Genomic DNA, 10,901 nt, shown 5'->3' on the forward strand with positions numbered 1-10,901 from the left:
CGGCAGCGGTTGTACTATTCAAACCTCTCTCTATTGGCTTGCAAAAAAGGATCATAGTGACCAAATTCATCTTCTATAAATTAATATTGTTTTTCAACAAGGTTTATAAAACATCGTATAGGATGGGGTCTAAGACAGCTTCCCCCGATTTAGGACGAGGATTGTGGGAAAAACCAACGGATTATATAGTTGCCTGCCTAGGACTAACTTTGCAGATGCATCTATTTGGTTCCAGTGTAGGCAGTAAGTTATAGGAACTTTTTAAACCAAAATATTTAATAGGCAATTTAGTTTAAGAGCTAACCTTATCTCTTCAGGGGCGTTGTTCCAATAAAGCATATTTAAGACTAATACTTCTTATACATAAAATATATTATGTTATCTTCGTATATATCTTAGACATTTTATGGTTAAAATGAGTTTTATTCGCTAACTTTAGTTCTTGGAATGCTGCCATACTTCTTGTATATGGTAATCCTTGTGGTTCCGGTCTTGGTCATCCACTCTTTTATGGGCCAGTTTTCGAGCAGTGGCTTTATCTCCGCCTTTCGTCTGGCTCCGTTCTTTAAAGGTAAGTATTTGCGACCATAAAATATGAATTGTGTTTTGTTTCATCTTGATTTTAAGGCATAGGATATGTGAATCTCTTCCTGACTACCTCCTTTATCATTTACTATGGCACGCAGGCTGCTATTCCGATTTTCTATATATGGTACTCCTTTTACCCCATTCTTCCTTGGAGTTGCGAGGGGTTATCGTCGTGGTTCAATGAGTCTCAAGGACTTACTGTAAGAAACGTTATTAAGAGAGTTTCAATCGAAAACTTTTACAATTTTCTTGGTGCTTAAAGACTTGTCATTTAACAATGGAATCGGGCTACTCGTATATAAACTCTTCCATACACGCCAATGATTCGAAACATGTCCACGTACCTTCTTATCTATACAATAAGTAAGTATGAAACTATTATATGTAAGAATAAGTATATAAGTTCATAATATGTATAAATTCTTTATAAGGATCAATAGATGGATAATATCATATTATATTAACCACTCCCACATTTTTAAAAAAATTTTCAAATCGGAACATTTTTCATAATTTTTTGGGGTTATCACATGAGCAGCTACATAAGTTACTATTTTCTACCAAAAGATGGCGCAAGTAAATATTCTCTGCGTCAATTTCTGCTAGCAAAATAATTATTTTAAAATTGGATAAGATTTTAACAGTTATCTTATAGTCAAAGAGTTTTGAGTTGTTTTTATTTCTTACATAATTTTTTATACTTATTCAGTATTTGACAAATTGAAGGGAAACTACAAGTTTTGCCAAATAATCAGCGACTGCAGGCAACGCTCTGTAGTCAACTATTAGACTTAACATTGTATGCTAAGGTTAATTTGTTAAAATAAATACAAATGTTTATTATGCAGAAGCAACCAATATTTATTAAATAATATTTTACTAACTTGTTTTTTATTTCGACAGATACAAATTTATTACTTTTCGTTACCCAACAGAGGACTATCAGGTAGACTGGAATTTTGTGGGCCTCTACGTTCCCATTTGGGCAACGATTGCAGTTATATTCTATAAGTTTTCAGAGACCGCAAAGTTTGGAAAGTTCATACGATATATGGTTATTGCAACACTGTGTCTTCTGTTGGTGTGCTTTGTGCGCATTTCGTTTCTCCCAGGAGCCATGAAAGGGCTGGAAAGATATTTTACTCCCAAAGTCCGTGATGTGGATAGGGGATTCGGCCGCACATTTTTTATGGTCATACATGCATTTGGGGCTGGTTGGGGCAGTGTGATAGCTCTGTCCAGTTTCAATGGGTTCAGGACCAACATAATGTCGTACAGTTGGATTATTTCCATCGGACAGGTCATCATTCTCATCATGTTTGACCTGGTTGACTTTATGCTTTCTTACTACTTCACAGGTAACTAAAATAATACTTTATGAGAAGCAGCATCAGACAGAAACGATTCATTCAAGGAAAATTTTAGTTTAAGTCCGATTGGCACTTATTACTTTTTCAATTATAGGACTTTCTGAAGATCATGATGTTATAAGCTTGTGGATGTTCTTTCTGTCCTCTGCTTCTGCTCTATCCTCCATGGGTTGGCCGAACCTTTGGACTATTCTTTTCTATACCATGTTATTAATGGCTGGTCTTATTGTTTTGGTAAGTTTGATATAGTTAAACATATGACCGGATTTCTTAATGTTGAATCGAAATGATTCATTCCAGTATTTCTTGTTTATAGTCTTAACTCGATTGTTCTCAATTGCAGACAACACAAATCTTTACTATTCTGCAAAGCTTATTCGACGAGTTTGAAACACTTAGAAAGAGAAAAATGGAAGTAACCTTTGGCCTTATTGGAGGCCTGGCAGTCTGTTCCTGTGCCCATAGCATCGATGTAAGTATTGGATCGTATTATGTAAATAAAATGTAAATAGTAAACCATTGTAATATTGGGCATTTAAACATAGCAAAAGGCCTAAGCTGCTATTCGTAGCCCAATTTTAGCTCTTTGATTTAACTAAGTGTTAGATAAATAGATAAAAAATCTAAAATACAACATTATGTACGGTATAAACTATTGTCTTGTATGATTTTTAGCATGGAATGATTTTTTTTATGGCCTTTCTGCACAATATTTCTGTGACACACAGCGTGCTCCACTTACTCCTTCTTTTCGTGGTTATGTGGATCTACGGGTGGGAACGTTTCCAGCGGGATATTAAGTTTATGCTGGGGCAGCCGTTTGCCTCCTGGAAGGTTTTCACACTCTGCTTCATAGCTCCGTTGATTTTGCTGGGTTGTCTGGTTTGTTCCCAACATTCACGTATGTTATTTTACTAATATAATTTCCATACTAGGTATCGGGAATAAAGTTATTGATAGAGGAACACTATCCGATGTATACAACGGTCCACACGATTCACTATATACTTTTGGTGTTATCCGCTCTGGCAATACCTGGCTATGGATATTACTACGTTTACCAGAACAGCGGCTCCTTTTGCGAGCGCTTCAGACGCACCTGTCGACCCACCGATTGGTATCCGGTTGTGGAGGAGCACCGCCAGCGTTACGGGGAAGCTATAGGCCAAACGGAGGTGACCGACCACCCACTTTTTGAGCTTATCGATGATGTGAATGAATAGGTGATAAGATTATCAAAATACATTACATTTTTAAACGGATTTGTGTCCAATATTTGTATACACGTATATACAATATATAAAAAAAACTATTTTAAGTTTCAATGAAGAACAATTTTTGGTAAAATCTTTTCGGCTTGGTATAATTTGCACTTCTCGCTTTAAGCTAGTACATTTTTAAAGTGCTTTAGAAAAATGTAAATATTTATTATTAAATATAAATAAATAAAATAAATAAGATTAAGAATTTTATACTTTGGGACGGTGACGTCACTATCCATGAGGGGCCTTTAAGCTTAAATTTACCAATAAACTTTTTTTGGTTCTTCAAAAAGTATTCGAACCGAATCATAAACCCTAAGATATGCTTAATATATATTATGGTTTCTGAGATCTCAGCGGTTATACGATGGGCGGAGAGACGGGCGGGCCGACGGACAGAGCGATTGATCCTGATCAATACTATATAATACTGTACTATACTAGTATATAGTAGAAACCACAACCACTATATCTACAAAGAAAAATTAAAAGATAATTTCCTTTTTATTTCTTTGTTTTTCAGTAAGTTTGTAGATTTTCTTTTCCAACTCACGGGGCTTACTTTGCTGGGAACTGGGGCACTGAGTCATTTCCGGATGATTCCTGACGTTTATGAAATACCGGCCTACTTTCATTCCTGGAACTTACTTGTAGTTATTGCAAAAATGTTCATAGATAAGTCAAGTGTAATCTTCTGCTTTAACATACAAAGATAAGTTTTGTGTATTAAGTATACAAAGGGGTATAATTTGCAAATGAATTCGCATTGAATAAAATAATGTTAGTCTTGAATTAATTGAAACGAAAAATACACCTAAGTATTATTCATGCCCGATTTGCCAAATAATAAATCACTTCAATTATAGTTTAGAATATTTATTTCACAAGCACACGCTCTCGTTGTCTGGAAGCAAGTAAGTAGAAAGTAAGTTCACAAAGAACGAATGGAGAGCAAAAGCGCGGTTGCAGAGAGAGAGAGAGAGCTTTTTCCTTTTCCAAGATCTCCTTGGCTCTATCCCCATCTCACACACACAACGCAATATTGATGTGTGTATCATTGTAACTTTTCATTTGCAACTATGCATTTTTTAACTATGACCAGAACATAGTTATCTCACTTGAGTGGGATGAGCTGAACAGAGGTTTATTAGCGGAATAGAATTTAGTTTTCGTGGATCGCTTGTACTATTTATACCTCTATTGGCTTGCAAAATAGGATCACAGTGACCTAATTTATCTTGATTATTAATATTGTGGTTGCAACAAGGTTTATAAAAACTCGTATGGGATGGCGCATAAGTCAGCTTCTCCCGATTTAGGACGAGGGCAGTGGGAAAAACCGACGGACTTCATTTTTGCCTGCATAGGACTAGTCCTGAAGACGGATCTGTATGGCGAAATGAGCAGTAAGTTATAGGAACTTTTAAAACCAAATTATATACCTAACAAGGTTTAAGCTTCAGTGCTAACCTTATCTTTTTAGGGGCGTTGTTCCAATAATGCATAATTTAGACTAATACTTCTTATACATAATATATTGTCTTTGCTGAACAAGTTTTACTTCTGTTTCACGTTAAATCAGAGTTTTAAATGTATATCTTAGACATTTTATGCTTGAATTAAGTTTTATTTGCTAACTTTAGTTGTTGGAATGCTGCCATACTTTGTGTATATGGTTATCTATGTGGTTCCGGTCTTGGTCATTCACTCTTATATGGGCCAGTTTTCGAGCAGTGGCTTCATCTCCGCCTTACGTCTGGCTCCTTTCTTTAAAGGTAACTAATATTTACCAGAATATAAGTTTTCTGTTTTATTTCAATAATGATTTTTAGGCATAGGTTATTTGAGTCCTTTCCTGACTACCATCTTTCTCATTTACTACGGCACGTTCGCTTCTGTTCCACTTTTCTACATCTGGCACTCCTTTAAACCCATTCTGCCTTGGAGTTGCGAGGGGTTATCGTCGTGGTTCAATGAGTCTCAAGGACTTACTGTAAGAAACGTTATTAAGAGAGTTTCAATCGAAAACTATTACAATTTTCTTGTTGCTTAAAGACATGTCATTTAACAATGGAATCGGGCTACTCGTATATAAACTCTTCAACACACACCAATGATTCAAAATATGTTAACGTACCTTCCAGTCTCTACTTTGAGTAAGTATTACACTATTATATAAGGTCCATACCACAGTAAACAGAACTTTTTGAATCCAGTGAGAATTTCAAGATATTTCAGTGATTGAAAGTGCAATCACATCACAAGGAGTCATATTTAATTTCGTTTTCAAATTGGTTAAACTTTATTACCTTTATATATATAATATAAAATATAAAATATTTTATATTATTTTACTTTATTTATAACTTATATAACACTTTCTTGTCTGTTTTTCTCGATTTCATATTTATTTAGTTTATCAAATGGGCAGCGAGGTTAGTTGCTATTTTCTGACAATAGGTGGCGGCAGTTAATATTATCGGCGTTAACAAAATTATTATTTTAAAATTGGATAAGACATAAACTAATAAGACTAAAACTAAGCTATCTAAAAGTTCTGAGTTGTTTTTACTTACTTCTCGTTTTATATATATTGAGTATACGACAAATTGAAGGGAAACTACAACCAGAGTCCAAAGTGACAGCAGCGAAGGTTATTACTAATACACCATACTATTACACCATTATATGCTAAGGTGAATTTATTATTTATCAAATAATATTTTCTGATTTGTTTTTTATTTTGACAGTTACCAATTTACCACTTACAACTCAAAAGACGACGATCCGGTAGACTGGAATTATGTGGGCCTCTGCGTTCTCATTTGGGCAACGATTGCAGTTATATTCTATAAGTTTTCAGAGACCGCAAAGTTTGGAAAGTTCATACGATATATGGTTATTGCAACACTGTGTCTTCTGTTGGTGTGCTTTGTGCGAATTTCGTTTATCCCAGGAGCCATGAAAGGGCTGGAAAGATATTTGACTCCCAAAGTCCTTTATGTGGAATACGAAATCGGCCGATCATTTGGTATGGTCGTATTTGGATTAGGGGCTGGTTGGGGCAGTGTGATAGCTCTGTCCAGTTTCAATGGGTTCAGGACCAACATAATGTCGTACAGTTGGATTATTTCCATCGGACAGGTCTTAATTTTCATCATGTTTGACATGCTTCACTGTATGCTCGATCACTACTACAAAGGTAACTACAACAAGACATAAGAAGCAGCATCGGACAGAAACCATTTATTAGGGAAAAATGTGATTTGATTCAGATTTACAGTAATTCCTTTTTTCATTACAGGACTTTCTGAAGATCATATTGTTATTGCCCACTGGATGTACTATCTGAGCGGTGCTTCTGCTTTATCCTCCGTGGGTTGGCCGAACCTTTGGACTGTTCTTTACTATACAATGTTATTAATGGCTGGTCTTATTGTTTTGGTAAGTTTGAAATGGTAAAACATATGACCGGATTTCTCTGAGTAGAATCATTCCTTTTCAAATATTTATTGCTTTTAGTCTTAAGATTGTTCTCAATTGCAGGCAACACAAATCTTTACTATCCTGCAAAGCTTATTCGACGAGTTTGAAACACTTAGAAAGAGAAAAATGGAAGTAACCTTTGGCCTCATTGGAGGCTTGGCAGTTTGTTCCTGTGCCCATAGCGTCAATGTAAGTATTTGATCAAACATCTAAAACATAACATTAACTGTGATATAAACCATTTTGTCTTCTATGATTTTCAGCATGGAATTATGTTCGTTATGGGGTTTAGTCACAGTATTACTGTGTCACACAGTGTGCTCCACTTTCTGTTTCTTTTGGTGGTTTTGTGGATCTACGGACGGGAACGTTTCCAGCGGGATATTAAGTTCATGCTGGGGCAGCCGTTTGCCTCCTGGAAGGTTTTCACACTCCGCTTCATTGCTCCGTTTATTTTGCTGGGTTGTTTGGTTTGTTACCAACATAGGATTCGATTTTGTTACCTTGCTAATTTAATTTTCATACTAGGTATCGGGAATAAAGTTTTTAAGACGAGAACACTATCAGACGTATGTAGTGGTCCATTCGATTCACTATATACTTTTGGTGCTATGCGCTCTGGCAATACCTGCCTATGGATTTTACTACGTTTACCAGAACAGCGGCTCCTTTTGCGAGCGCTTCAGACGCACCTGTCGACCCACAGATTGGTATCCGGCTGAGGAGGAGCACCGCCAGCGTTACGGGGAAGCTGTAGGGCAAACGGAGGTGACCGACCAACTTTTTGAGCTTATCGATGACGTGAATGAAGAAGTGATAATTTAAAAACACATTACATTTTTAAGCGCACTTCCGACAATCTGATAGCCGTTACAGTGTTTATTAATTTTACAATTTTTTTGCAAAGTGTCTCCATAAACTGACCATGTTGTTTTTGCGACAACTTAAAACATACATTTCTTTAGGCGAAATCTTTAGAATATGCATGCTTTAGATCCTAATCAAGAATATTAATATTTTATATGGTCCAAAACTTTTATCACCTGTACCATTTGACCAAACGATTATAAAATGGAAGATAATTTTTGTAGATTTTCTTTTCCAACTTGCGGCCTTACCTCGAACGGTGCATATTCTGAAAATACTTTCCTATGGATTTTATTAGCTTTACTAGAGAATATTCTTCTGAACTCGTGATATGGTTAAAATATACAAATGTATGAGTGAATTAAAAAATGAAACCTATTTGGTACTCTCAATGTCTGTCTCTGACATAAAGCCTGGCATTCGACGCTGCTTCCGAAAGGCCTCGTATTCCGCTCTATATTGGGGATCCGCTGGGGTCCAATCCAGGGGCTTTAGTCGTTTCTTCAGGCTTTCGCGTATCGAGGTTCGCTTCCGGATCATGATATAGAATATATATAGAGGTATCCAAATAACTGACGACACAAAAGTGAGCCAGCCGATAGCAATGGCCCAATGCGGGTACGAAACGTTGTTGTAGGTGACCGACCGAATAAACACGATGCTCGTAATGAGAATGAACTGAAAATATTATTATATTAATAAAAAACATTTCATTCGAGGTTTTTTAATAGATAAAAAAACTTTTTACTTACGACTAGGATTATGGGAGTGACGATCTGCCAGGAGATTTTCCACATTAGACTTGGCCGTTTGCCAAGCATAAACTCGACATCTAGCAGAAAGTTTTTAATGCCATAGATATAGGACACCATAATGATCTCCACCAAACAAATGACAATTACGGCTATCGCCGAGGAGTACCAGTCCAAAAGCTGCAGGATATACATTCCACCCTTAAATTTGTAGAAGGAAAATTAGAAGGCGGCTTAACTATTTTTGGGAATACTTACATTCGTGCACATTAAGGTTGAGAGCCCGAAAAAGGTTAGGCAAGAAATTAGCGTTAGTTTGTATTTGTGCTGACGCGCCCAGAGCCACTCATCCAAAATGGATGACATGATGGCCTCCAGTTGGACAAACTGTGGATGGCGAAAGATTTAGCAAATACCAAATGCATTATTTTGATATCTGTGGAAGATTCTCAACATACCACACTATCGATACCCAGGAGAAAGAGCATAAGGAAGAACATGAGCGACCAGAGCTGCGGGACTGGCATCATGGCAATGGCCTCTGGATAGGTGACAAAGGCCAGTCCTGCTCCACCTGTAGCCACCCTATCCACAGGAATGCCCGACTTTTCTTTGGAATGAAAACTTCTGAAGGCTTTCAAATATGCGCATACGAAAATTCACTTACCCGAGAGGAAACCCAGAACAGAGAACACCACAAATCCCGCAAAGACACTGGTAAACACATTGATCGACACTATGAGAACCGAGTCGTACTTGGGATTGTTCCGGAAGTTATTGAAACTGGCCATATTGATTATTCCACCCCAGCCTGGTCCCAGGCCAAAGAACATCTGAATGGCGGCATCCGCCCAGACTTTGAGGTCCAGAAGGCGAACCCACTCGGGATACAGGTAGAACTTGATTCCCGTCCAGGCTCCGGGTAATGTGACACCTCGGACGAACAGGATAAAAAGCAGTACATACGGAAAGGGTACCGTGAAGTAGACCACCTTTCCCACCTGTTTTCGATTGGGGTTAGGCAGGATGAAGATGAACTAGAACTGCAGGACATACCGATTTGATTCCACGAATCAGGCATAGGTAGATAATAATCCAGGTGATCAGCAAGCTCACAAGCTGCTGCCACACCATGCCGCCAATTTCGGAAATGCCTGATGAGATTTTCAGCACTTCCCTGCTGCAAAAGAAGGTTTTAATTAAAACTCTACTTACCTAAAGGCTAGTTAATAAAATATTTAATATTTTAAGGACGCACTATAAAATATACTAACAAAAATAATTGACACTTACTGAAAGAACTGGTCGGCGGCAGTTTGAAAATCCTCCGAACGATTAAATTTTCTTACCTGAGATTTTATTGAGTTTGCAATGTAGGCAAGGATACTTCCGGTGAATCAATGTCAATGCTTACCGCATCACCGACGACACATCTGTCGGTATTCCATGGATTTTTACAGTCCTCCCAAGGCACCTTCTTGAAAAAGCAGTAGGATATCATACGGATGGGATAGGATATAATTACTGAGTAATAGCAGACGCAGTAAGCGTTCACTACCACCTGAGCAATGCCGGTCCCCTTTAATAGGGGGGTCATCCGAAACATTCCCGTGCAGCCCGTGCCAGAAAATTGTCCGATCAGAACCTCCATGTAAAATAGGGGAATACCGGCTAAAATTACCATCAGCAAATAGGGGATAAGGAAAGCAGCTAAAGTGGGGAGTACAGACAGAAATTCTTAAATTCTCAAAAGAAAAGCGAACAAAAAAAAAAAGAAGTATCCTTCGAGCCGGATTTGAACCAGCGACCTATGGATTCCAACATATCTCGGATAAGTAACTGATGACACGAGAGCAGGCATCAGGAATCTGGGAGCCAGGGTATTGTTTTGGCCCAGAATGTCCTGCCTCAGCTCGCATCACCAAACATCACCAAGCATCGAGAAAACTCTACAGTCCACCGCTCTACCAACTGAGCTATCGAAGGCGTCGCTGTTCGGCTGGCCAAATGGCCATCAAAAGTGCCCGAGCTTTGCCAGCTTTCAGCGAAAGCTAAAGCCTAAAAATAACCATCGCCTCTCAGTGCACCAGTCTCGCCCGTTGACGTCAGTGGTGCGCTATTTTGGGAGCGGCAAGAGCTTGAGCTCACTCATCGATTTGCTGAACGGTGGGTGGGTGGGTGACTGGGTCGTTGAGCCGAGTACTTACCGCCGCCACTGCGGTAGCAGAGATAGGGAAAGCGCCACACATTGCCGATGCCTATGGCATAACCAAGAAGTGAGAGGATGAACTCCGAGTTGGATTTCCACTGGCCACGATTCTCGTCCCTTTCTATGCGCTTCTCCTTGCGCGAAGGATCTGTTGGAGGCGCGTTATCAGCCATTTTCACTTATGGTTGTGCCTAGAATTTAGCATACTGAACTAGACTTAGTGTGAAAAGTGTTAAAATTTCTATTTTCTATTTTTAAAAAGTTTCTTCTACCCTGTCAAATTTAAATCAGCAAATGTGTATCTGTCAAGGGGAACAGTCGAGAAATATTTTGTGTTTCGGCTTCTTGAGTTTCGTGTAAAATAAGT

General features: G+C 38.2%; 3 protein-coding genes and 1 non-coding gene across 6 annotated transcripts; 2 read left to right on the plus strand and 2 right to left on the minus strand.

Moving 5' to 3' along the window:
- Positions 1-122: 122 nt before the first annotated feature.
- Positions 123-3,390, plus strand: LOC108118325 (sodium-dependent proline transporter-like). Its single transcript, XM_017230943.1, has 9 exons — positions 123-236; positions 421-571; positions 628-788; positions 851-951; positions 1,492-1,946; positions 2,053-2,192; positions 2,302-2,430; positions 2,634-2,840; positions 2,894-3,390. The coding sequence occupies exons 1-9, from the start codon at positions 123-125 to the stop codon at positions 3,179-3,181; spliced, it is 1,746 nt and encodes a 581-aa protein (XP_017086432.1). The 3' UTR covers positions 3,182-3,390.
- Positions 3,391-4,465: 1,075 nt separating this feature from the next.
- On the plus strand, positions 4,466-7,951 carry LOC108118321 (sodium- and chloride-dependent neutral and basic amino acid transporter B(0+)-like). Its single transcript, XM_017230938.1, has 9 exons — positions 4,466-4,626; positions 4,864-4,995; positions 5,053-5,213; positions 5,276-5,376; positions 5,971-6,422; positions 6,525-6,664; positions 6,767-6,895; positions 6,970-7,176; positions 7,235-7,951. The coding sequence occupies exons 1-9, from the start codon at positions 4,509-4,511 to the stop codon at positions 7,529-7,531; spliced, it is 1,737 nt and encodes a 578-aa protein (XP_017086427.1). The 5' UTR covers positions 4,466-4,508; the 3' UTR covers positions 7,532-7,951.
- On the minus strand, positions 7,849-10,760 carry LOC108118319 (sodium- and chloride-dependent glycine transporter 1). 3 transcript variants are annotated; one of them, XM_017230936.1, is made up of 9 exons: positions 10,533-10,760; positions 9,740-10,035; positions 9,619-9,674; positions 9,382-9,502; positions 8,993-9,326; positions 8,784-8,935; positions 8,584-8,712; positions 8,326-8,526; positions 7,849-8,251 (listed from the first exon to the last, which is right to left on the minus strand). In XM_017230936.1, exons 1-9 carry the CDS (start codon positions 10,705-10,707, stop codon positions 7,949-7,951), a joined length of 1,767 nt encoding a protein of 588 aa, XP_017086425.1. In that variant the 5' UTR covers positions 10,708-10,760; the 3' UTR covers positions 7,849-7,948. The 3 variants fall into 3 exon arrangements, with proteins under 3 accessions (XP_017086425.1, XP_017086424.1, XP_017086426.1); XM_017230935.2 differs by having other exon boundaries at positions 9,382-9,505; XM_017230937.2 differs by lacking the exons at positions 7,849-8,251; positions 8,326-8,526; positions 8,584-8,712 and having other exon boundaries at positions 8,794-8,930; positions 9,382-9,505.
- Positions 10,106-10,311, minus strand: Trnay-gua. The gene is made up of 2 exons: positions 10,275-10,311; positions 10,106-10,141 (listed from the first exon to the last, which is right to left on the minus strand). It is a non-coding gene; the product is annotated as a tRNA-Tyr (tRNA).
- Positions 10,761-10,901: the final 141 nt, after the last annotated feature.

The sequence above is a fragment of the Drosophila eugracilis genome, unplaced genomic scaffold (assembly GCF_018153835.1).
Source record: "Drosophila eugracilis isolate 14026-0451.02 unplaced genomic scaffold, ASM1815383v1 contig_1197, whole genome shotgun sequence".
Classification (NCBI taxonomy): Eukaryota; Metazoa; Arthropoda; class Insecta; order Diptera; family Drosophilidae; genus Drosophila; species Drosophila eugracilis.

Coding starts and splice junctions, on each gene's coding strand:
- LOC108118321 (XM_017230938.1), top strand. CDS start 4,509: ATGGCGCATAAGTCAGCTTCTCCCGATTTAGGACGAGGGCAGTGGGAA. Junction 6,665..6,766: donor TGGCTGGTCTTATTGTTTTG/GTAAGTTTGAAA, acceptor TCTCAATTGCAG/GCAACACAAATCTTTACTAT. Junction 6,896..6,969: donor CCTGTGCCCATAGCGTCAAT/GTAAGTATTTGA, acceptor TATGATTTTCAG/CATGGAATTATGTTCGTTAT.
- LOC108118325 (XM_017230943.1), top strand. CDS start 123: ATGGGGTCTAAGACAGCTTCCCCCGATTTAGGACGAGGATTGTGGGAA. Junction 952..1,491: donor CCTTCTTATCTATACAATAA/GTAAGTATGAAA, acceptor TTATTTCGACAG/ATACAAATTTATTACTTTTC. Junction 1,947..2,052: donor GCTTTCTTACTACTTCACAG/GTAACTAAAATA, acceptor TTTCAATTATAG/GACTTTCTGAAGATCATGAT.
- LOC108118319 (XM_017230935.2), bottom strand. CDS start 10,707: ATGGCTGATAACGCGCCTCCAACAGATCCTTCGCGCAAGGAGAAGCGC. Junction 9,327..9,381: donor TGATTCGTGGAATCAAATCG/GTATGTCCTGCA, acceptor AATCGAAAACAG/GTGGGAAAGGTGGTCTACTT. Junction 8,252..8,325: donor TCACTCCCATAATCCTAGTC/GTAAGTAAAAAG, acceptor TAATATTTTCAG/TTCATTCTCATTACGAGCAT.